At 41.3% G+C, this 26,485-nt stretch overlaps 2 protein-coding genes across 3 annotated transcripts in view; one reads left to right on the top strand and one right to left on the bottom strand.

The window, feature by feature from the left end:
• Nucleotides 1-1,819: 1,819 nt before the first annotated feature.
• LOC126999895 (PMS1 protein homolog 1-like) lies at nt 1,820-16,404 on the top strand. Of its 2 annotated transcripts, none has more exons than XM_050863021.1 (16): nt 1,820-2,097; nt 3,857-3,977; nt 4,228-4,392; nt 4,571-4,733; nt 5,133-5,241; nt 5,769-5,894; nt 6,106-6,246; nt 7,409-8,464; nt 8,604-8,850; nt 9,206-9,347; nt 10,036-10,113; nt 10,264-10,611; nt 10,772-10,899; nt 11,348-11,514; nt 13,315-13,548; nt 16,257-16,404. In XM_050863021.1, the coding sequence occupies exons 1-15, from the start codon at nt 1,960-1,962 to the stop codon at nt 13,534-13,536; spliced, it is 3,351 nt and encodes a 1,116-aa protein (XP_050718978.1). In that variant the 5' UTR covers nt 1,820-1,959; the 3' UTR covers nt 13,537-13,548; nt 16,257-16,404. The 2 variants fall into 2 exon arrangements, with proteins under 2 accessions (XP_050718978.1, XP_050718977.1); XM_050863020.1 differs by having other exon boundaries at nt 5,766-5,894.
• LOC126999896 (ras-like protein 2) overlaps nt 13,774-26,485 on the bottom strand; it is a 41,948-nt gene continuing 29,236 nt past the window's right edge. The window contains exons 3-4 of the mRNA XM_050863022.1: nt 18,458-18,669; nt 13,774-16,413 (exon numbers count right to left, since the gene is read on the bottom strand). Of these exons, the coding sequence (XP_050718979.1) occupies nt 16,219-16,413; nt 18,458-18,669 (407 nt within the window). The 3' untranslated portion in view covers nt 13,774-16,218. The remainder of the gene's footprint in view (nt 16,414-18,457; nt 18,670-26,485) is intronic.

Here is a 26,485-nt window from a genome sequence, read left to right as displayed (position 1 = left end):
GAGACAGGGATGTGTGATGTCACCAACATTGTTTAACTTTTACTTAGAAGAACTCCTTGTGAAAATCAGAAAATCAGAAAAAGAAGGAGTAGGAGACAGAAAACTTGGGTGCTTAGCTTACGCAGATGACATTGTACTCATGGCAGAAAACAAGGCAGATATGGAGGAGCTACTGAGGATTACCAACGAGTATGGGAGGGAGTGGAAGATGAAATTCAATGCCAGGAAATGTAGGGCCATAGAATTTAACAACAATGCCAATAGCCAGTGGGTCCTGGGAAACATCATAATAGAAGGAGTGGAGAAGTACACATACTTGGGATTGGAGGTCAGCAAAGAAGGAGTAGGAGGAAAGAAACAAAGGAAAATAAACGAAGGAAAAGCCAGGAGGATGGTGGGCATGATCATGAACGCAGGCAGCAGGACTATTAATAAATACGAGGTAGGCAAGAGCATGTGGAAGGGGATAGCGGTGCCATACTGCCTGTACGGGTCAGAAATAACAGAGTACAGGAAAGGAGACCTGCCTGGCAAGACTAGAAAAGGTGCAGAACACCATGGGCAGATGGGGACTGGGTGCTCCTAGATGCACAGCCGTAGATGCCTTAAGGGGAGAAATGGGATGAAGTACATTTAAGGAGAGAATTATAAAGAGCAAGGTGGGATTCATGAAGAAAATCGAAGGACTAAGTGAAGAAAGATGGGTAAAAATGATGATAACAGAGAACAGAACAACACCCTCATGGAAAAAAGAAATAGCTAGATGGAAGAGGAGAGAAAATCTTGAAAATGAGTGGAACAGAATGATCGAGGGTTAAGGACATCAAGAAATGCATTGCCACCAATGGCCTGGAAAATGGCAAGCAGGAGCAGCAGAAAAGTCGACGTTAAAATGGTACAAGAGAAAACAAAAGCCTGAAAGAGAAAATTGGTACCGGGGAGACTGGGGGAGTAAGCTGCTGTTCAAGGCAAAGGTCTGGAACTCTAGAAATAAAGGGGAGAAGTAGAGACGAACAGGACCAAAACTGCAGCTTGTGTATAGGGGAAAAGGAAACAATAGAGCACCTGGTAGTGGCCTGTGACAGGTATGAAGAGGAGAGGCAAAGGCTATTGGCATCAGTAGTGGAAATTATTGGGGAAGAGGAGTGGCATAGCAGATTGGAGGAGGAAGACGGAGGAATAAGTACCGTGTTAGGACTATATGGTAGTAAGGAGGAAGCAGTGAAATTAATACCTCACACAAAAATTTTCTTGACATGTTGCTGGGAAAAAAAGATCTGAGCAGTGAAAGTGGAGTGAAAAGTGTAAAAGCGGAAAATAGCAAAGCACATAGGCAAGTAATTCAGGGAAAGAAAAGGACAGAAAACCTAAGTTCAGAATAAAGTGCTTAAGAAAGTGATGTAATACTGAAAAGAAAAGTGTGTATAAGTGAAAAAGAAGACAAGAGGAACGAAACGAGGAGGACCTAAGAAGCGATACAAAGCGTCACAGGTCAAAAGAAGAAGAAGAAGAAGAAGGAAAGTGGGCCTCCTTGAAAGAACTGGGTATCTCTCAAGCTCTACCAGCCGTCTGGGTGGTTGTGAGGCATGCACCGCCTTCCTCCCTTGGGGTAAATCCCCAACGAAATCCCCCCCACCCCACCCCCGCAAAAAAACAATTTTGTGTTTGGTTGGGGAGCTTACAAACCTGCTGTATTGAACTGTAAAAACTCCCTTAGACGCATACGCGATGGGATACACATTTTTGTCAGGGCATTTTTGTCGTGAAACTTCTTTGTGCCGGCAGCCTCTACGCGCGGGATTTGACGCGAGGCCGAGGCGAAAATGTAAACACAGCCATGCGAGGGGAGTCACGCCTTGCCGCTCACCCTAATAATACTCCTAGCATGATCAAGAGAGTGTATTTAGCTCGTGTATTCAATCCGTACTGCAATTAACTAGCGATCAGTGTTCCGTCACCATGGTCCTGCAAGCACTGCCCCAGGACACGGTGCGGCTGATAAAGAGCACTCAGGTCATCACCAGTCCCGCATCAATCGTGAAGGAGCTCCTGGAAAACTCAATAGACGCTGGTGCCACGGCCGTCTCCATCAGGCTGGTGAGTGTACTACATGGAAGTGACAAAGTTATGTGAATCCCAAGTATGGACTCCCCTGCCCTGTGTTCAGCGGCAGTCTTTCAGATATTAGATTCCCTTTCTAGGTAAAGTATGATGGTTTTTCACCTGAACATAGTTTTATCCACTGGAAAACAGCTACGGAAGCACTAGAGTAAATTTTATGTAGGAATCGCTTGGTGTAGCTGTTCTGATTGTTAGCAAACTCCGTGGCTTATATTATTCTGCTGTCTGGCCCAAAGTTTGGCTGCCTCAACTTTGGGATCTCCTTGTAAACTAGCAAAGCTATTTCAGGCTATCGAATAGTAACCTGTTTCCCTGTTTCCATAACTTATGACCCACAGTTTGACTCTCGTCTATGAGTTCTTTGGTAAACTAGCAAAACCATCTCAGGCTATCTGATAGTAACCCATTGCCCCAGACATCACCTATCATCTCTGAGGTTAGTAACCTAGGTATTTGTCTAGATTTTCACCCATTGCACTGTGGAGTTTGACACTATTTTTTTCTGATACATCTTGTCATACTATTCATCTTTCTCTACAATCACCTCCTGCAAAAATGGCTTGAGGGGGCAAAGCCTACCCTGGTGTTTGGTTGGTTTCAGGTCTGGTTAGATTAAAATAAAGGGGGGGTGAATGGGGCAAAGCCTCCCCTACTAAGAGGCAGTGTTCGATTAGGTTAGATTTGTTAAATTTAATTGTTTATGATAAATATGTGTTATACGCTTTGCAATTCTCCGTTGTCAATAGTGGTCAGTGGTTAAGGCAGCAGTTTAACTCCGGCAGTGGTAGAGTCTGCCTTCCTCATGGTCTTATGAGGGTTTTTTCCTCATTTCTGCACATTGTGAGGATGAAACTTTTAATTCTAGAGTCTTGATTTGTTTGCATTATATATTTCATGGAATTCACTAGTTTTGGGGAGGAGGGGAAGGGAAATTCAGGAAGTAAGTGATTTCTGCAGGGAGTAGTTAGCAGATTAATCAAATACACACCCAAACTTAGTTGAAATAAAGAGGTTCAAATGCCATTTTGAAATGGGTGAAGATATCGATATATACTGTAATCTATTATTGTTAATATAGATTGCTCTGAACTAGACTGCTCTGGTCTGCTAAATAATATCCCACAATAGTTCCAACCGTGGTTCTAAACTGTGAATCACATCCAGAAATAAACCAGGCAATAGAGAATACTAATGAGTACTGAAAACTGCTTTGTTTGGTATTCATTGACCTGGAAAAGGCCTTTGACTCAGTTGTGACTGGCGGTTTTTAATGTGGTTCAACAACAGTGTGTTGGGGAAACTATTGTAGAATTCTCAAAAACATGTACAAAAACGGAACAGCGACTATAGCCAAACCATTTCAAATACGTAGTCCGTATGGGCATTCATTTCTGCGGGTCCTTTCCTCCCCTTTTCTCTGCCACTCAGTCCCTACACCTATTTTTCCCTCTCATAGGTATGTTACCTATAGGTAACATATGAGAAGAAGGGATAGGTGTTGGGACTGTGTGGCAGAGCAGAGGGGAGGAAAGGACCCGCAGAATTGAACGCCCAAACAGACCATTTGAAATGGTTTGACTATAGTAAACTTCATACATACAGATACCATGAAAGTTTCCATTAAAAAAAAAAAGGAGTTACACAGGGTGATACTATGACAGGGCTGGAGTGCTTTCAGAAAACTAGGCCACTCAGTGTGTGTTTTCAAATGTATAGCATATGATTTATTTTTCAGGAAAACTATGGCTTTTCTTTTCTGGAAGTTCGAGATAATGGCCGGGGCATTAAGGAGGAAGATGTGCAGTATGTTGCCAAGCCACACTTCACATCCAAGATCCAAACTTTTGCAGATTTAGGTCTGTATTTTTTCATCCTGTGATGAATGATAGACAAATATTAGGAGCTTTGAAACATTTGAACTGGGATAGCAGAATTCTTTAGTAATATTTTGTTTTGCTGAGGTGGTTATTTTTACCCTTGTAGTTAATGTGAACCAAATGAATTGGGAATGAATCACTTATCACATTACTAAACAAAGCAACTGACATCATCCATGCCTGTCTCCTGGCTGTTATTGAAAGTAAGAATTTTTTAACCCCATTGCAGAAACATTAAGCACATATGGGTTCCGAGGTGAGGCTCTGGCTTCCCTGTGTGCAGTGGCGGAGGTTTCCATCACCACCAAGACTAAAGAAAGTACGTTAGGCCACACATATACTTTGGACCACACTGGTAGTGTTTCCACAAAGAAGCCTGCAGCTGCACCAAATGGTATAAAGAAAATTATTTTTTTATAGTATATGTTAGTATATTAAATTTAACTTACCAAAAAATTTAATATATTGAGATGTTCAATAGTAGTCTTGTGAATCAATATCTTTAATATAACTTGGAATTATAACTAATAGCTCTACAATGAGAAAATAGCCTCACATCATGTTCTTCACAGGAACAACAATAATTTCTAGAAGCTTGTTCAAAAATCTTCCTGTTCGAAAGCAGTACTATAGTTCAACAAAAAGACGAAAAGAAGAAATGAAGAAGGTTGAAGATCTGGTGTCTGCATTTACATTAGCAGCTCCTGAGGTGCACCTCACACTGTCGCATGATAAGTAAGTTCATATTATTTATTTATTTATTTATTTATTTATTTATATTTTTTTTTTACTCTGAAGGAAGCAGTTTAAGGGCAAAAAAAGTTATAAGGAGAGAAAAAAGACCACTAAACACTACTCCCTTAAAATTAGAGTTCAGAAGAATGGACAAAAGAGAGGTCAATTTCGGAAGGAGAGTTGTCTCGACACTCTCCTCTTGAAAGAGTTCAAGTCATAGGCAGGAGGAAATACATATTTACAAATTATTTACATACATACATACAAATATTTGTTTATTATTATTATTAATATTTTTTTTTTCATCTTATAAGGCAAATTCAAATTGTATGAGGTACTTTGTGCAGTCATAAACATACTAAATCTTATTTGAGTGCTTTTTTTTCTTTCCCCACTCAGATGTGCTGTTATTCAGAAAAGTTCAGTCAAGAATATCCAAGAAGCACTCATGAGCACATTCCCGGCAGTGTACAAAGATTTAGTGTTCAAAGAGAGACATATAGAAGACGTGAGTACTGGAAGAGTATTGTTGGGCAAAAATTATTCCCATGGATACTGTTTTCATTTTTTAGCTCCAAATCAGAGTAATTGTGATAGGTACTTCAATTTGATTTTTTTTTTCTTATATCTGGTTTCAAAAGTATGTGATTTGTCTTTAGATTCGAACACATGATCACATAGTATCAAACACTCAGGTTAACTCAGTTATGCAGCTTTCATTGGTTTTCTTCATGTTAAAACTTAAGCTTACATGGTATTTGGGCACTGGCAATTTACATATTTGTGTACTTAAACTTATGATGTACTTGTCAATATTTGTTTCATTACTAAAAGATAAGTTTTCTGGTTGTTGGTGCCTTCCTATCTCCCATATAAGCAGAGTATTGCTATTCATATATGTATTCTCACCACAGAATATGACATAATATTTTAATAAGTTTTCTGCATTAGTATATAGGGAATTAAATTATTGGCAACAGTTCATAAGCACTGGTGTCATATTGATTTTACTTTGATGCTTCCTTCTCTCAGCAGATTCACATAGGAGTTTACCTGCCAGGCTCAGGGCCGTGTGATAATCCCAACCTGAGTCGCACCACACCTGATCGCCTCTTTGTCTTGGCCAACCAGCGACCAGTTATCCACAAGTCTATTGAAAAGGTGAAACCAGTCCTTGTATTTTTGTATATTTCACATTCTCTGCTATTCCTCCATGATGAGCCTTCATTTGGGGAGAGAATATTATGTGTTTTATTGTGAATTTTCACTCGAAAGATACTCAATTGCTGTGTATTTTGAGTGTCTATTTTAGGTAGTTAATCACAAGAAGTCATGTAGTTTTGGTCGTGACTGTCCCTCATCTTTTGGACAGCTGGTAAAGGCATACTATAGCCAGAAGTCGCAGGGCAGCCATGGACGCTATCCCTTTGGTGTGGTGACTCTCACTCTGCCGCCCGGTGCCATGGATGTCAACCTTGAACCCAACAAGACTAAGATCCTCCTGAATGATGAGGTGAGAGGGTGGGCATTGCTGTTTTTAACTTTGTGCATAAAGTCTCTTACAAGTAAAGAAAACTACTACTTGTTCATAATATATATATATATATATATATATATATATATATATATATATATATATATATATATATATATATATATATATATATTTTTTTATTTTTTTTATTTAAAGATAGGATGGGCAAGATCAAATGTAGCAACAAGAATTAGATTAGAAAATTATTTTAGTTGTTTTTAATGGCATCAAAAATTTGCAATCACACTGATAAACATTGATTATTTAACTCCATACAGCTGTAAAGCGCCTATCACACTGGGCACTTTTTCCTCCGACCTCCTACCTCCATCCTACCTCCAGCTCCAGCAGCAATGGCCAACCTGTTCCAGCTACTGCCCTCCAACTCGAGTAATATTTTTCATCTTCAAGACAAGAAGAAGGAGAACGAAGACACCGAAGGCTACAGGCAGTGGATGCGGCTAGATAAACATCAGTTTCAAGAGCTTCTTAAAATGATAGAGCCCACAATTAGGAAGCAAGACACAAGGCTGCGGAAGGCTGTCGCACCTGAAGTGAGATTGGCAATCACCATGCTTCCCTGCTCCAAATCACACACCCTTTACAAGCCATGGTTGATGATGCAGTGGTCGCCATGTGAGTTTGTTATTGTTTGGTTCCCCGCGAAGTCAACTGAAAGCCTATGTTCTTACACCATAAAGTTGTGTTTTGTTTGTAATACTGTCTATTTATGTTCCATATGTTACTCCAAAATGTGCAATAAATACATTAACCATGGCAAATAGTTTATTTTTTTCAGTAATGTTTACAGGATGTCATTTGACTCGGTAGTTTCTTCAAAGTGCCCAGTGTGATAGGCGCTTAATACAATTGTCATCCTGCACTTAGGCCTACAGTGGTCAGATATAGCTGAATGTTGCTGTGCTGTCCCTAACTTGTTACATGTCAAGACTTCTTGATTTTGTCCAAGATTTATGTTTTCTTTTGGTAAAAACGAAATTATTCACAAAAATATGGTGTTCATAATGTATTAGTTGGTATTACTAGACTATTGCCATTGGTTTATTTGATAATTTTTATAATAAGTGGAGACTAATTTGCTGGGTTTAATTTGAGGATTCATATATATTTTTTTTTTCAGAAACAAATATTAGAAGCAATACAAGAAGTTTTGAGTGAGTTATATGGCACACTTGACCATCCTAAGAAATGTAATGCAGAGGACTCACCTGACCTGAACTACCAGACAGACATAACCTGTACCTTTGGTGGCTTAACTAAAGATTCTGCTCTGGAAGAAGAAAATGCTAGAAAAAATAAAAATGCAGATGTAGATGATTTCCTTGATGTGAATGATGAAAAGCATTTATCAATGCGCAGTGAAAAAATCTGGTCATCATCTAGCAATCAAGTAGCTGCCAAAAGTGCCGGTGGAGGAAAAGTTGCCTTAAGTAAACTTGGTGATCGTTGTGGCAAGACAGATGAAAAAGATCCCTTTAGAAGACCCCTTCAAGTAAGCCAGGGAGAAAATGAAAATGAACAAGGAAAGAGTCATCTTTCCTTCAAAAGGACTACATGTGACATTGATGAGTTACAGACTAATGACAGGAATGCTACTAAGAAAGATGAATGCCAAGGGAAGAGTAAAGTCGTACATACAAGTACTCAGCAGTCACTTGAAGCATATTTTCCTTCCATTCCTGAAAGTAGCATTTCACTTGATGATGAGTTCAAATTTTTTAATGTAAGTGATTCAAGTGTTATCAAAAGTTTAGAGAATGAAACATCAGGGAAACCTCCTCTCCCGCTTTCCCCTACAAATGTGCTTCCTAAAAGTGATGGTTCAGGGCAGAATCAGGATACAGAAAAAAAATACGAAGATTCATCTCCTACAGCAGATCAAGATGCAAGTAAGCTCCATGAGTCCTTCACAGGATCAGATGGAATTCCTGTTTATAAAATCCCTCTTCTACCTCCTTTTGATGATACTGACAGAGAGGCTGAAGATGACAGCCCTGTCCAAAACATTGAACCAATGGATGGGGGCTCCACCAAGATTGCCACTGAGAAAATTTCATTGCCCAATGCTGATTTAGGGGATGTCCAGCCTGACAAGCCAGCAGACCTTGAAGAAAGAGACAAAAACAGTGCAGGCTCCTGGAGCAGAGGAATGCCAATCAATGGAAAAAATATTCAGGTATGTACTCAGATATTATGTAAACTTTTGTCTTGAAAGGTTTGGTGCATGAATTACAAACCAACCATACAGTAATAATGCTTCTCTATTCATTACTCTGATGGTAGACAGGTAACTAGAAATTAAAGATCTTCCACAGACTGTCCAGCTGGTGACAACTGCTGCCCATGCATCAAAGACTTCTGGGTCAAGCTCTGGAGCTGGCGATGCTGAGAAGACAGCTAAACGCCAAGCTCCCCCAGCAGGTGGCAGTTCGTCTGTTGCACCACCAAAGAAATTGAAAACAAACTCCTTAGGTCCGGGTGGTTTTGATTACGTCTACGGGAAGCCAGTGAAAAAACCTTCAAGTCCATTTATATTATTCTCGAGAGACATACGTGGCCAAGGTTTGAAGTGTTTTCTTTTTATTTTGGCTAATATTTAACTGATTTCAACTTTCATCAAGAATGATTGTTGATAACAGTATATTGATTATGGCAGTAGCATTGCCTAAGTTTGTTGCATTTTAGCAGGCATGTGCTCCTTTGTCTTTAACCTTCATATACTTTCTTAACATAAGTCTAGACATAATTCATCTGTCATCAAAAATAAAGTACATACTGAACTCTGAAAAGAACACAAGAAAATATAGAAATATAATCTACACATTTAATTTCAGATTATAAATAGTTTTACTGAGTTTCCAATAATATGCTCAAATATAATTTTTCTTAAAAGTAACTGTGTGTTTTATTTTAACAGTTTTGTCTGAACACCCTGGAGCTGATTTTGCATTCGTAGCCAAGGAGATGGCAGACAGGTGGAAAGCTCTGGACATGGAAAGGAAAGATTATTACAGAGACATGTCCAAGGCCGAGGCTGAAAAATACCACGTGGAAGTGAGGTAAGTTGTAACCTGAAGAAAATGTATCTTTTTTCATGTTTCAGCCTATTGCACCGGTAGGCTTTCTTGGTGGGGCCTGATGGTCAGCTCCAGCCCGTTATGGTACAGGCAAGTGTTTATAGTGGTGCCATCTTGCTTGGCTCATGCTGCCCCCTGAGATCATTTTGATTCTCTCTTTTAGAGAGAGAACCTTGAATCTGGGTTGATAGGTAGGTAGTTTTCAGGACAGCACGTGGGTAGTTTTAGGCAACTCGTCGATGACTGAAAAATCCCAACTTGCGGCAGCAGACGGAACATGAACCCGAGTCCTCCTGGACGTGGCGCCCACACGTTAACCACTCAGCCCCTATCTCCCTATTATGAAAGTGCTAAATGAAAAAAATGTCATTGCAGAAACATCAGCCAACCTTTATGATCCATTTTTATTCTTATTCCATTATCAATTCATTGAACTTGTTTTCCTATCGTGCTACATGACCTATACATATCCTCTATTATTACTTACTTTATCCAATCTTCTTTATCCACATGCTCTTCTCAAGTAGCTTTTCTCCAATACACACCCTCTTTCCTGTTGTGCCTTTAGCCCATTTTTCTGTGTCATAGGTCAATAAAAATTGGACTACTGTTGAGATTACGTTAGAAAGACTTGTACGTACATTACTTGATGATGGACCTTTTATTTCAGACTAATTAAAGAAAGTCGAGGACTTAATGGAGACTCACCACTGGTTAAAAAATGCAAGACTGGAGCTTCCTTGGATAGGTAAGACTCCCATTTCTGATTTTTTCATAGCAAACCCCAGTCCCAATTCCATTGCAAGTTGATCTCATCATCTCTGTATACGGGAATGTAAGATGGTGACAGCAAATGCAGTCAGGTTCACATAATTACTGACCTTTGTTTTGTTCTCAGGTACATCGCTCCTCTCACACCCTACATAGAGAGAAGCAAAAAGAAAATCATTCAGCAGCAGCCTCTTGTTTCCCATCGGCCTTGGCTGCAGCATTGTAAAGAAGTCAGATGTTCGGTAGACGTAATTAAAGATAAGATTGAAAAGAGGCATTCTAAAAAGAGTAATGCAGATGGCATGACCATATTAGGTAATGTCACTGCTTCTGGTGGCTGGGTGTGTGCGCAAGGGTCTGACATTATGGCCCTTAATGTCTACAGAGTCTGTGAAGTTGTTCTGAACAATAATCTAATGAAAACTTTTGAACTCTCAAGGAAGCTGCTTGAGAACCCTATACCATTCAATTCAAGGTAGGTACTGCAACTTCTGGATGTTACAAAGGCATAGGTTATTTTTTTTCTTGTTTTCATTTATTGTGTACTAAATTATGCCCTTGAGCAGGCCTAACTTGACCTTGATGATATTGCAAACCACTGTTTTTTTTTATTAAGTGAAAATTTTTTGTTTCAGTACTGTTGGACTTGAGAACTGGGCTGCTTTACTTAGACTGCCACGAGAACTTGTTCCTCATCGAAACTTTTATTGCGTCACTGATCAGAGGGTCACTGCAAATGGGTTGAACGTTGTCTTGTTTCCTGGTAAGGCAAAATTCATATAATTTTATCTTAAGAGGCTATACAACTCCATTTATTATTCAAAACTTTCATCTTTACAATATCAGTTTATCCCTTTATGGAAATATTAAGCCTCATTATTCTTTGGGAGCATCAGGGCTGGATGTCGGCTTTTTCAAATAGGTTTATCCTTTAATCAAAACTACCCAGTAACAATCAACATTAACAATGATACAGTGAAAAACAAAAATACTTTCGGCTCCATGGTTATGAGAGAAGCATACTAGCGTACATTCCATGCTTTTTTTGCCTGTCTAATATTTGTTCCATATTTAGCCGTTTCTCAGACACTCATAGCTTATAGTTAGCTGAAGCAGACAGGTCAAAAATATCAATCAATGTGTATTGTGAATATATTACTTTGCATTCTCTGATTTTATACATATATATATTAACTTGATAAACCTTGCAGGTATCACTAGCAGTGTTGCCATATCTCATGGGGAAATCACAGAAATGACTGATGCTGTTGGATTTTATGGCATCTCAGACCTGAAGGAGATTTTATCCATCCTGACCACCTCACCCCGTGCTACCCTTGAGCAGACGCGCCCCCTTAAACTCCAACACTGGATAAAGGTGATTGTCAGTTTCCCTGCTTAAATTGTTTAATCAAAGACTGGCAAATGTTCCCACAAATATGGAGCCTGATAAAAATTTCAGAACAATTATCGCAGGTATTTTTATGTTCAGAAACAAGTAGTTACATGAGTAAACTTATTGCCTGCAATATAGCACTGAAAATACTAGCTTCAATTTCATACTTAATGTTATGAAATGTATTTAAGATTTAGAGATTTTATGTGATGCCCTTATTGGTTGCCAAATCCATACATTTCCTTGCTGTTTGAACTCTTTAAAGCAACATGGCACAAGAAAAGTATACACAGCCCTTGATTTCTTGGACAGCCCAGTGAAGCCCTGGAATCAAAATTGATAGTCTGGACAAAAGATCTATAGTCCATCAGTTGCTGTACATATGCCTGGCCAAGTCCAGGTATCAAAACATAAGTCCAGCCATACGTCAGAATTCTGTTCCCCAGTCAATGTCCGCAACACCCACTAGGTGGCTACGTGCATGTAGACATTTGTTTATCATGGTCTCTGTTAAGTGGCTGTGCTGTGACCTCACATTTGCATGTAAATACACTACATACTGGAATCAACTACACAAACAATTTTTTTTTTTTTTTTTATACGTTGTTGCCTATTGCGCCGGTAGGCATCTTCCCGGTGGGGCCTGATGGTCGGCCCAAGGCTTCTTCCAGGTGGGGCCTGATGGTCGGCCCAGCCCGTTCTGGCGCAGGCGAGTGTTTATAGTGGCGCCATCTTGCATTGGCTCATGCTGCCCCCCGGAACTCGTACTTGATTCGCTTGGACGGCTTCCTCTAGAGTCCGGGTTGATGGGTGGTCTTCAGGACAGCATGTGGGTAGTTTTAAGCCACTCGGCGGTGACCGAAAAATCCGAGTAGTAGCGTGAGGATTCGAACCCGCGTCGTCCATCACGCGGCGAATGTGGGTCCAGTACGCTATCACTTCGGCCACCGCCTAGTAGTAGTATAAAAAAATTTGGCCAGCCATAAGAGTGAAAAAGAAAATTGCAAACACTGCACTGCTGCAGTCGTCACTGTGTCAGTTTGTTTACCTGTATCAGCTGAGCACCTGCCTGTAGTTATGATCCTGTTTGAAATTTTCATTACCTAATTTTTATCGAAAGAAACGTTGGTTAGTAAATAATTTGCAGTGGTTTGATATGCTTAAGCCTCTGGAGTCAAAAGAGAAAATGGCGGACACTTTGTGACTGCCACCAATGGTGCATCTTTTGTTGACGTGTAATGTAAGTCTTTAAATACCTTGTTTTAGTTAATATTACTTGAATATGTTGCTTCAATGTGCTGGACAGAGTGGTATAAGTCGAGGGCAAATGCCGAATATTAGCGATTGCCAAAACGAATATGGTAAACGTCTGGGAATGGGCAGTGGCCTCCGGATTGTAGCAATTCCAGATTCCCAGACTTTAGTGGTTTCCAGGACAGGTTCTCCCCCTTATTAGTTTGGTAAATTGAGGGCTCATCTGCACCTATGCTTTGCAGATGTTCAATTCACTCCTATCTGGCATCACACACACAGTCATCTGGCTCACTTGTATTGCATCCCAATACTTTGTGCCTCTTTTACACTGGCTTATCCTTATAACAAAGATAGATCTAATTACTCCTTCAGTTTGATAGTAGGCAGTAGGATGTAATATTTGCAACCCTTTATTTCTCATATATCCAGTGCTGAGGTGGTGGTTGTTTTCCATCATATGTTGTAGGGAACAGATCAGTTGGTAAAGAAAATGTTTGCCTTAGAGTTCTAAAATACATTTCTTTACAGGCAGAATCTGTAAGAATGGTTCGCTCTCAGCCAAACATCTTGAGGGAGGATGAAGTCCTTGATGAAATTAAGAAATTACACTTGATGCAGCAAGGTGATGAGGAAGTAACCCAACAACATACTGAACAAAAGTGCATTCATGGAAAACCCCTCTTTACCAAATTGTATTCTCTAGCAGAGCTGCCCATGCCACAGAAAGCACACCTGAATCCTGGAGACTGAAGCAGCTGGAAGGTGAGCAAAATCTTGTGTCTTCCTTTACTCATGTGGGGTTACTCTTGAGGTTGTAGCTTGGGGTTGAAGACAGATACCCTTCCTAATGTCACAGGGCAGCACTCGGGTTCAAATTGCCTCATCATGGCTTGCCACTTCCATGGCTCATTGCCGGTCCAACCCACTCAGCCGCCACATCCCAATAACTTCCTCCAAGGTGAGCAAATGCATTTTGAAACTAGTAAAGTTAAAAAGTATTTTTATTTAGAGCCATATGAAATGATTATCAGCTATTGTTCACACAGAACAGTGTTAATGGAAATGAGAAAACTTGTACCTTAAATAAGAAGTGAACACATGATGGTTTACATATGAAGTAAAAAATATGTATATCTTGGTGGGGTTTCAGTTTTCAGGTATTCTCAAGGTTTAGTCAGACTGTAGCAACACAAAGTGACATTTTCACAATATGCAGTGAACAATTAAACTGCAGTTACTAATTACAACAAATGTTTTTCAAGACATGAACTACATTATGTAAATGTACAAAATTAAAATATATCCAGAAACACTCCTAACAAACTAACAATACTAAACAGGCAGCATATGAACAAAAGGGATAAGGAATGAAGGTGTTTGATTCTAGTATGCCATGTATATGGAGATAACGTTTTTCAGCTGAATAGTATTGAAATTCTTTTGTATACCAATATACTATACAATACATTTGTATAGTTGTGGACAAATTACTTTAGAACACAAGACATTGAGTACCATTATTGGGGATGTTCACCAACCAAGAGCTGACACTGTTCAAGAACCTTGTGGTTAATAAACAATGTGCATTCAGCCCAGGGTTAACTTCAGGCAGATTTTTTGTGTGGTGCCTGGAACATCCTGAGCCTCCTGGAGGATCAGTGACTACCCTGTCTGTCAGATGAAGTCAGGAGGTTGAGTGTTGACATAGTGGTGCTCTCTTAAGAAGAGGAGACCTGGCAATGGAGGGATCAGTAGTGGTAGTTATACTTTTTACTGGTCAGGCCAGAGCAATGGTGCTCATCTCGAGGGAGTAGCTGCTACGTAGCCATTTCTAGCCGGCTGCAATCAGTTGAAGAGCTACGGACTTGCTCAACATGCGCATATGGCATTGTTGATATCTATACAGGCAGACAAAAATTCAAATCTTTAGTCACTTGTGTTCCTGTCTTACTAAATGGCCGAGACATGAACACTAAATAGTGACTTGGATGGGGCATGTTGCTGTCTTTGGTATACCAAGTGCCTTTGCAGGATCATTGGATATTGCTGGAATGAATTTGCATTGAATCAGCAACTACTTGTGAAACTGAATCGAGGCCTGGTACTAACTAATCTGTGAACGCCAACTTTGGCTATATGGGCTTGTGGCAAGCTCCCCAGATGTTGATCAACATTCTTAATATTAGAGTACTAGATTATATAACTAATAATTTAATCAAGTTTTGATCTTTTGTTTGCAAGTAGAAAGTGCTACTTAGTCTTTGTCCACAATCATACAAATTTATTTGATGTTTTTACCATTCACTGCTATGTACAGTGCAGTGTAATCAACTGATAAAATAAATTTTCTTCAGAAGTTCTTGCTGCTGACAAAGCACCTGCATATAGTACCAGGTTATCTAAATCTTTAAGTAGAACGAGTGATAATCAGGCATCTTGGTTTCATAGCCCTAGAATTTTAGCTCTTGCTTGCAATCAAGCTCCTTTACTCTCTAAAGATTTAATGCTCAGTTTTTAATAGCAAATATTTAATGTATTTTTATAATCACATATACTACACTAAAAAAAATAGTTATGTTGACCATTAAAGACACCATCAAAGGCACAACAACTATACTAAATATTACAAACTTTTGAGTATACAATTTGTATGTAAAAGTTCTTAATCCAGTGTCTCGGTATTTCCTCTACTCTTGACCTTGGACCTCTTAACCATGAGTTACAAAATTCAAGGTGGAGCATTTAAAATTACTTTTGTCCAAGAGTGAACCTTTGCTACTTCTGCTAGTTGTCATAATTAATTACTTATGACAAATGTATAATACTATATATATGCTGAATACTGTTACTCAGTGTAGCTACCTGGAAAATAATTTAAAACAAATAGAAATGTAACATTCTTTACAGTAATTCACTGAACAAGGAACACTTAGTTATAGGTCAATTCAATCAGCAGATCTGAATCCTAACAAATACTGCTGGAGCATTTGTTTGTGAAATAGCTGCTACTATCAAGACTCCATACCAAAAGAATTTTCACATAAAATTGTCACTGCATCTTGAGATCATGTGTTCTTCCCATCATTTCATTGGATGCCATATTTGATTTATTTTCTCTGGGAATGATGCAGGAACAAACTTTGTATTTGTTTATTACTTCTTAGTGAAATTAAATGCATTTAGTCACTTTCACACACACTGACATCAACTGCATAATTCTGATTTTCCTTCAAAAATAGTGCCTATATTTTATAAACATTCCCACAAAAACATATGGTACAAGTCACAGTAGTAACAGATTCAAGTGTTCCACCAGTAGGATGATAAAAACTGCAGTTAAGAAATGCAGTAAAGTTCCAACATTTCTTGTGAACTGCTCTATTTTTTGTTGTCTTTACACATGTACATATTTTATGTAGTCCTCACCAACCCTCAGACAATTACACAATTCTTTTTGTTCTTCTTGGCAGCTGGTTTTGAAGGTGGTCGTTCTGCTGCCTGGAACTTTCTGATTATTCTCACCAACTCGTAGAAGGACTGGTCAACATTGGTGCGGCTCTTGGCAGAGCACTCGATGTAAGGGATCTTGAGTTGCCGGGCAAGGGTATGAGCTTCTTCAGTACTTGTCTGTAAACAAAATTCTTTTATAAGTAAGACAAGATATATTTAGAAACCTGAAGAGACTGTCAACCCTGAGACCCTTGACTATTTGTTGGAGAACAATGCCAAAGACTTAGAGGAAGGAAAGGTTTCAAGTATGGAGAATTATAAATAGGAATTAGGAAAAGGATAGATGTAAAAAATGTCAATTGTAATGAAGAACAATTTTAAAGTCTGACTGCATGAGGCAGAACTCTTCTAAATGCACTCTGAAGGCTTCTCAATCTAATCTACCTCATTCTTAGTGGTGTTACAAAATCAGTAATGGTATTATTAACTGGGCTGACTCAAGATGCTGACAACTTTCTAATAGTCTCGGGAGTGTAGCACCAATATGTACGTATTCTTTTTTATAATCTAGTTGGATTTTATGCAAACTTTAGGTTCATGGAAAGGTCACATTAATTTTTTTTCATGTAAATTTAATTTAATACTGAACCTTGGGAATATTAATATTAACCTGGAAGCAACGACGGGCCAAATTTGTGCCACGATATAAACCCCCCAAAATAGATGAAGCATAACCTGATCACAAATGCGTTAATACATATTATGAAATGGTTTGCGTGAGTGATGATTTTTTTCTCGCTTAGAGGGGCCTTTAAGAAACATGATCCCCACAGCTACCGGGTTAAATTAGGTTGTATTTCAAAAGTTACATACATACAAAAACAAAGTATCAAAAGTTAAAGAAAGATATTTTACAAGAAGTGTAAACATAAAACAATCAGCTTATGGATGTTTTAGGCGCCAATTTTGTCACTAACCAAGGCTTAATGATTTATCATGTTTCTTAGCATATGGATTTACATTATATATTTTTTAGATGCAAGTTTGCAATGGTGTATGCAGTATTTACTCAAAGAATAGTACAGCCAACATGATGTTTGAAGCAGGCAGAATGCTAGACAAAGGACACCATAATGGCAGCTTGCCACTGCTACAACCTTTCTTACATTCTGACTACAAACATCATGTAAATTTTGTTTATTCAACTATTTTTTTGGTAAATAGTTCATACACCAAGGGAAGCCAGCAGCATGGTCCAAAAGAGTTACAAAAGGGCTGCCTCAAAGCATTCATAGCAGTTCAGAGGAAGCACATTGCACACTGATAAAGTTATACACATGTCCCTCTTATTTCCTAGGGTACCCCCTGCAAATAAGGGGGTGACAGGTGTGATGGTTCTTTATTACATATTTCTTACAACTGATGTCATTGACTTTGTCCCTTTATAACTCAGAATCAATATAAGCACCAATTACCAACTATATCAACCCACACCCTCTGCAACACAGGTCTCGGCTATTAAAACGAGACGACCTAGCATTATAATTTCTCTTTACTTGCATGACACATTACACTACTCACATCTATGAGGGCTGCAGTACTTTAAGAGAGATCTCCCACTTCACTTTGGCACACTGTTTATTTACATACAACCTGAATAAACATCACACACCATCTGTGATTCCTGAACAAGCTCGACCACTCATGCACATTTGTTATTTAGGTAACTTCTGGTCCTAAGTACAAATTTTACTTCACTGTCCATGAACTTTTACAATGTATTTATTTCACAAGAACTGTAATTCAGTTAAACGCTATTTAAAAAGCTGTATCCTTCATTTGGTGAAGGTAAAGTGACCGAGTAATCTTTTAATTATAAAATGTACATTTTTATAAATAAAAAGTCATATCTGATGCATATGACATTGTTAGGAAGATAATGCTATTACTTGTATCCTCAAATAGTTAATTACACAAATAGCTTTGATATTTTCAGTAAAAAAATCTGGTTAGCTTTAAGCCAAGCACTAACTTGCATCTAACAGTATTATTACTAAAACACATGTAGTTGAAGGAATAAACAGAATGACTAATATTCAAGCAAGGTGTAGCTGAGGATTTTGTCACTTTCAGTTTGGTGATATTGGACCAACATATGAAATCCAAAGGAAAGTAATTTCATGATGATGTGTGACAAGTACAAAGGGAAAGCAGCACCCACCACTCTCTGGTGTTCCAGGTCAGCTTTGTTGGCCACCATCAGCATGGGGAACTCATCACGATCCTTCACTCGCAGGATTTGCTTGTGGAAACGAGGTAGCTCATCAAAGCTGTTGCGATCAGTGACAGAGAAGACCAGGAGGAAACCTTCCCCAGAACGCATGTACTGTTCTCTCATGGCACTGAACTCCTCTTGGCCTGCTGTATCCAAAACTGAAAGAAAACAAATAATTAGGACACATGGCATGGTAGGAAAAGGAGACCCAGACATGTTAAGAGAAGAGATTATTAAAGGAGACAGGGTATTCATGGGAACAGACCAAGCTTTCAACAACATTCAAGTAGTACTTTTTGAGAGCCACTACTATGGCACAGATTATAACAGAAACAATACCAAAGATTATGATTACATTTCACTGCATGAAGCTATAATGCTATTCCATTAGCTGCTAAATTTTAAAAGGGGCGGCCTTAGCCATATCCCCCTTCTACTTTTACAAACCTTTTCCACTCAGAATGAAGATAATTAATTTTATGGATACGGCTGCAACCTCGCATCAATTCCCCCACCCCCTGGAGATGGGACACAACCCTTGACTGACATGTAATACCCACTCACTGCTGGGTGGACAAGGGCACGAATAAAAAGAGACTACTGGAAATCGAACCCGGAGCTTCTAGGTTGTGAGCTGAGCGCGATAATCACTGCACTACGGAGATAAGTGAGAGAGAGAGAGAGAGAGAGAGAGAGAGAGAGAGAGAGAGAGAGAGAGAGTGTGGTTGTGTGTGTGTACTTTATGAACGTCAACTGGCGAGCAAAGTTGCCGAAAAACGTGTATGAAGCAGCTGTGGCCGGTGCGTGGGAGCACTGTAAGACGGGTGTGGGTGGAGTCGGGAAAGTGTGGGCCCTGCGCCATGTAAGGTGATAACCTGGCGTAGGCTCAGAGTAGCTGACGGGGGGAGACGATGGGCGTGGGCAGGTGTTAGAAAGTCAAGCAAGAACGGGCGGCGGCGGAGAGTGCGCCCTGGTTGCCGTTTACACCCCCCTTCCCCCCAAGGGCCTGCCTCCGCGACCTGCCAAGACCAACACAATCACGTAACCCGTAACGCCGCTGCCCTGTGTGTGTGTGTGTGTGTGTGTAAAATTATCATATTTAGACACTAGGGTAGGTGTGGGCGCTGACTTGCGTGGTTGTCATGTGCTGATGGTGGGCGTGACAACCGCTTCTCTCTCTCTCTCTCTCTCTCTCTCTCTCTCTCTCTCTCTCTCTCTCTCACACAAATATGTAAAAAAAAGTCCCATCATCCCACAGCCACATGTCACAAATTATCGCTACTCTTTCATCGGTGAGTTTACGCAAGCAATAAACCTCCACTGCACTCTGCTATCTCTGGCCCGCCGAGAGTAAAAGTGTTGGTGGGTTGGCTGCGGCGAGGTGGAGTGCGGGAGTGGCATTAACAGGCGGCAGTGGGTGCAGGGTAAGCCTTTCAGAGGTGCAGCTGTCACACATAAACACTGCCATACCGACCTCCCACTCCCAGTTACTTTACTCTCCCTCACCCATTCTCGCAAGATCCTCCCTCACCAAGTTCCTGTGCCCATAATTATCTGATCTTTGGTGAATTCCACCGCATCAATTTCTAATATTCAACTGTATTATCGTGACCGTTACAAGGCAGAAAGATAACGGAACAAGTGGTAAAGGGTCTGATAGGCCTATATAGAGATAACTCCGCAGGCCAGACGTCTTTTCTACCTTACGAGTCATAAAAGGAACTGCATTGTTAATACTAAAGGGTCTAAATTTGACAAATAAGTGTTCCCTATTCCGACCGAATTTGACAAACTGGTGCACCGCGCCCTCAGCATGGCATCCAATTACCGCATCTTCTACATTACGTAACGTTACGAGGTTACAGAGGCTGAGACACTTTTGCCAGCTGTCCCTACTTTACCACACTAAGGACACACAACCAGCCAAGTCCATTGACGTAGAAGTGGGCTATAAACATATCGTGGGATTAACTTCCGATGTTGTCCTCTAGACCTGACCAAATGCACGTAGGTCTCTGTAGTGAAACCAAATTGTCGAGTCCGTTTTGGCGTTGGCTCCCGCGGGTCCATTTCTCCCCTCCGTTCTGCCAGACAGTCCCAACACCTATTTTTCCTCTCATATGTTAACTATAGCTTACATATGAGAGGGAGAGATAGGTGTTGGGACTGTGTGGCAGAGCAGAGGGGAGGAAAGGACCCGCGGGAGCCTACGCCAGACCGGCCTCGACATATTTGGAAGACAGAAAACAAGCGATATCTAGTGAAAAGTACTAAACCTATCATTAATTTATCTGCCCTACACGTTCTCCTTGATGTGACGAGATACACGTAGGTCTCTCGGCTAGACAGAAAACAAGCGATATCCAGTGAAAAGTGCTAAGCGATGTCCAGTGAAAAGTGCTAAAGCTATCATTAATTTATCTGCTCAACAAGTTCTCCCTGATGTGACAAAATGCACGTAGGTCTCTAGGCTAGACAGAAAACAAGCAATATAAAGAGAAAAGTGCTAAACCTATCATCAATTTATCTACCCAACACGTTCTCCTTGATGTGACAAGATGCACATAGGTCTCTATAGGCTAGACAGAAAACAAGCTATGTCCAGTGAAATGCGCTAAAGCTATCGTGAATTAATCCGCCCACCACGTTCTCCTTGATGTGACAAGATACACGTAGGCATCCTCTGATAGCCGTGACTGGTGCGCGATGGTCCTGCCCCGGCAACACACTAAAATTAATAAAGCATTTCCTAGTTGTCGTTATCATGGCGTCCTTAGCCTTGTCGCTCGCTAGCCCGGTGCTCCCCGTCTCCCGGCAAACCCCAGCCACCCGTATTCTGCACCATGACGGAATATCGAGAAGACGGTTAGGGAAATGTCAAAGATTTAATGACACTTCCCGGATGCTAGCAGAAATCAGCGTAGTTTTGATTTTATGGGAACAAGGCGACTGCGTAAAAATAAAACTATATTTATCATTGGTAAAAATCAAATATACGTATAGAAAAGTAAAATACCGCGTGCTTATTGCTCCCTACTGGCTATGTATTAGATTAGCCACGAAGGTTTGTCCACTTATTATCAGCTGCTTGTTCACAGATAACGCCGCTGACGCAGAGATAAGCATGTGGACGCGGAAATCACGGTAGCCACGTCTCCAACTCCCTTCCTGGGGTAAAGCATTATCTCAAGTCTTTCAAGGTTCTCACTGATTGTCTTGTCGATAAGCCACCAGTCACACCTGCCCGAAACCAAATGAGTGACGTTCAGGTACACAAAATGAGTGAGATAGCGAGCCTGAGGAGTCTGAGCGGAGCCGTGACAGGCGGTGCGGGGCGGAGATAGACTCGTCAAAGCTTTGGGATGGCGAGGTGCGCGTCGCTCTTTCTTATGGAGCTGATTCATCCGTTTGTGATAAGACCTAACGGACCGCGCAGAACGAAAAATTTGGCCCATTTGGCAAGGGAAGTGGAGAGGGAGGGCGTGGGTGGGGATGTAGGGGCACGTGAAGGGTAATAATAGAAGTGTGTGTGTGTGTGTGTGTGTGTGTGTGTGCCACCGTTAGTGACTGGCAGACAGGCGGCGGCGGCAGGGTGCACGCTTGAATGCATAATCAGCTCGCGTGCCTGCATGTCAACGAACACAAGGCCAAATGAATGCAGCAAAGCGCGGCACTCCAGTCTTGCCAACCAGAAAACTTCCCAGCCTTGCCAACCAGAAAACTTCCCAGCCTTGCCAACCAGAAAACTTCCCAGCCTTGCCAACCAGAAAACTTCCCAGCCTTGCCAACCAGAAAACTTCCCAGCCTTGCCAACCAGAAGACGCCTTGCCAACCAGAAGACTTCCCAGCCTTGCCAACCCGAAACTTCCCAGCCTTGCCAACCCGAAACTTCCCAGCCTTGCCAACCATAAAACTTTCCAGCCTCGCCTAGTCTTGCCTCAGCTGACACTGCACCGCCAACACAACTGACAACGGTATTACAGCTGGAGCCCTTAACATACGAAATCTAATTGACACTCCAACACACCTGACTATGGTACTACAGCTGCAACTTATAACACGAAAATAGCATGAACTTGACTCTCCACCACCAACACACCTGACTACGGTACTCCAGGTGCAACTTATGACACGAAAACTAACGGGAAATTGACACTCCACCACCAACACACCTGACATCGGTACTTCATGCAGCTGCAACACGAAGACTAACGTGAAGCAAAAACGAAAGGAAAACGGAAACGAAAGGGCAGATCTTACTTATATTAAAAAGAAAACTAAAAACACAAATCACCGAAGCAGACAGGACAAGATCGACCCGGTTTATCCCTGCTATCAAGGCCTCAACGCTTTCCCTTGCTTGCCCTCCTGACCCTGCCGCCTCCTCCTCCTCCTCCTCCCTCGGTGGTGCAGGCAGTGAGGGGTGAAGGCGCAGGGAGAAGGACTGGTATGCCGTTTGAGAAGAGGGCCTCTGTGCGCCTCCATTTCTTCTTCCCCGAAAGCAGTCTGGTCTCGTTTAGTTAGTTGGCCTGATGAAAACCTCTGCCCACGCGCCTGCCAACACCGCTCATCACGTTTATTTTCTTTACTTTTCTTACAGTATACCACCTAGGAAGCTACCTGCCTATCTACACAACCTAAAAACGCTGAAGAGTTATTATATTTCAATTTTTCTGGCAATAACTTTCAATTATTATATTTCTTTTAGTAATATAGTACGCCCTTTGCCTCGTCGCTCATATTCATATAAATCTGATCTACATTCAACCAATAAAGCACCGTATTATCGTTTTATTTGCTGTCTAATCTAGCAGGAGTCCTAGTTTAATAAAAATAGATAATAACAATACTAATATTTCGTTAACCTCAAACAACAGCACCAATAGTAAAATAGTAGTAAAAGAAGCAGTATACAGCAGCAGTACCATTATTAATAGGAGAAGAAGCAGCAGCAGGTCTCACACAGATGGTGTCCCGGGGGTAAGGAACGTCAGGAAGGTTAAATATAAACAATACATGAAAATAGTCCAGAGTGACAGGACCGAGCCTAAAATATCACACAGATGGCTTGCTCAGGTGGTCACGGCGGAGGAGGAGGAGGAGGGAGGGAGGGAGGGGGATGCTCAAGTAGTCACGGAGGCACTGAAGAGGAGGAGGAGGAGGGGAGGGAGTCACTATGATATAAGATATCAAAGAGAGGAAGGACGGGATGTTGGTCATGAATGGAGAGAGAGAGAGAGAGAGAGAGAGAGAGAGAACAGACAGACAGACAGACAGACACGCGCATTACTCACGTTGTCAGGATGAGGGACGAGGTGACATGAGAAGGATTCGAAAGTGAGGGTCAATTAAACGTGAGAGAAAGGGAATGGAAGAGAGGAAGAAAAGGAAAACAGGAAGAAGAGGGAAGTGGAAGGAAGGAAAGGAGCTCTAAAGGAAGAACTTACACAAGAGGTCTTATATAGAAGGAAAATGAATAAAGAGATTGGTTGGGTAAAGAAGCTGAAAAAGGGAATGCTTGGGGAACTGTAGACTGGGAAGGATGATTGCTTGTGAATGACCATCCAATCTCCCTACCAACCTAAATACCGAACTACCTACGTACCTACCCTAACCACCTACCTACATAACAGTAATGATGGGGGAACTGCAGGCTGGGTAGGATGACTGCTTGTGAGTGACCATCCAACCTCCCTACCTACCTAAATACCTAACTACCTACATACCTAACTTAACCTAACCACCTACCTACATACCCACTTACCTATCTACTAACCTACCTACCTACCTACGTATCTATCTACCTAACCAACCAAACTACCTACCTAACTACTGAATTACCTAACTACTGAACTACCTAACTACTGAACTACGTAACTACTGAACTACGTAACTACTGAACTACCTACCTCTAGCAACCGCACTGGTACTACAAACACCTTAGATTCCTGGTGCTTGGGTTACAAAGCCTCTTATCTTGCTCTTGTTCATCCCTTACTGTGATTTAAAGCGTATCGAATTCGTCATTATTTTAACTCTTCTTCTCTCAACCCTTCCCTTCTCTCTCCTTCTCCCCTTCCCTTCTCTCTCCTTCTCCCCTTCCCTTCTCTCTCCTTCTCCCCTTCCCTTCTCTCTCCTTCTCCCCTTCCCTTCTCTCTCCTTCTCCCCTTCCCTTCTCTCTCCTTCTCCCCTTCCCTTCTCTCTCCTTCCCTTCTCTCTCCTTCCCTTCTCTCTCCTTCTCCCCTTCCCTCTCTCTCCATCTCCCTCCCTCTCTCTCATCTCTCTTCCTCTCTGGTGTTATCGTGGCAGTGTCGTGTGTCCTGAGTGACTGTGTGCAGCTGACAATTAAAGAGACAGACGGTCGGGGTGACACAACGCTAACCCGCAGACGTCAGGGCGGACGGACGGACAGGAAGACGGACTGACGATGAGAACATTTACAGGGATGGATTGAATAGGACGAGAACCTGCGGCCGGGAGATGGTGACGATTACCGGTGATGAGGATGCTGAGAATGAGAGCGCGGAGGAAGTTGAGGAAGAAGACGAGGAAGATGAAGAGGAAGGAGATAATTGTTAAAAACGTCATCAGAGAACGGATATACGAGTACGAAGAAGAGGAAAAGTAAGAGGATGGTGAGACTTTTCAAGAACTTTATCCCAGACCAGAAAGAGAAGATACGAGGATGAAAAAGAAGAGGAGGAGGAGGAGGAAAAGAAGAAAGAGGAGGAGGAAGGTCCCAAGAAGAGATAAAACTCTGACAAATATTCTCTCTCTCTCTCTCTCTCTCTCTCTCTCTCTCTCTCTCTCTCTCTCTCTCTCTCTCTCTCTCTCTCTCTCTCTCTCTCTCTCTCTGTCCTTTACCATCAATATTACTTACTAGCTCCATCTGTCTCAATCTACCTGTGAGTGTGTGTGTGTGTGTGTGTGTGTGTGTGTGTGTGTGTGTGTGTGTGTGTGTGTGTGTGTGTGTTGCGAGGCGGTTTTGTGTTGCACCAGTTTAATCCTTTTGATGGTGACGATGACGCTGACCTCGTGACTCATGCAACAATGCCCGCTACACAAGGTTGAGCTAGCGAGGACAGTGGTAATGACTCGCTACCCAACCCTTCGACTCCTCCTCCTCCTCCTCCTCCTCCTCCTCCTCCTCCTAAAGTGACTGCGACCGCAACTACACAGATACTACTGCTCGTAAACGCTTTAATAAACAAGAAAGGAAAATCTATCGCTACAACCCTTACTATTACTATTGCTTCTGTCGCTAAGGCTTCTATAACTACAAAAAAACTACGATCACAACTACTACTACTACTTCTACCACTGTTAATAATTCTACCGATACTACTACTAGCATTGCAACTACAACAATAACAAATGCTACCCCTATCACTAGCCTACTACTACTATTTCTACTATTTGATATACGCCTATCACGCAGACGTTTATTTTTCTCTGATTACGAATTCGTGTCAAGGTTTATTTCGGGCGTACGGATGGAGATAAAAATGAAAAAAAAAAAAATAAAAAGGACCTCCCACGCTAAATTAATTCCTACACCTGGCCACAGCTCGCGTCACACCTCCAATTTTAGCTTTGCGTACGCAGGTGTTCGTCGAAAAAAAAAAGAGAAAAACACAGGATAGCCATTTATAGTGTGTGTGTGTGTGTGTGTGTGTGTGTGTGTGTGTGTGTGTGTGGTATACTATCAACACCATACTATCATTCATCCTTTCCTTTCTTCCTTCCGTTTCCTTCCTCTTCCTTTCCCTTTCCTTTATTATCCTTCCTACTCCGCTGTCCTCTCCCTCTCCCTTTCCTCTACCCTTCCCTTTCCTCCACTCTCTCCCCCTTTTCATCATATCCTTCCCCGCCCTTTCCCTCCTTTTCCTTTTCCCGTTTCCTGTTCTATTTTTCCTATCCTGTCCTACCCTTTCCTTTTCCTCTACTATCTTTTATTTTCCGTTTTTCCTAGTC

This window comes from Eriocheir sinensis, chromosome 17 (genome assembly GCF_024679095.1).
Source record: "Eriocheir sinensis breed Jianghai 21 chromosome 17, ASM2467909v1, whole genome shotgun sequence".
NCBI lineage: Eukaryota > Metazoa > Arthropoda > Malacostraca > Decapoda > Varunidae > Eriocheir > Eriocheir sinensis.
This window is presented reverse-complemented; position numbering and strand designations above follow the sequence as displayed.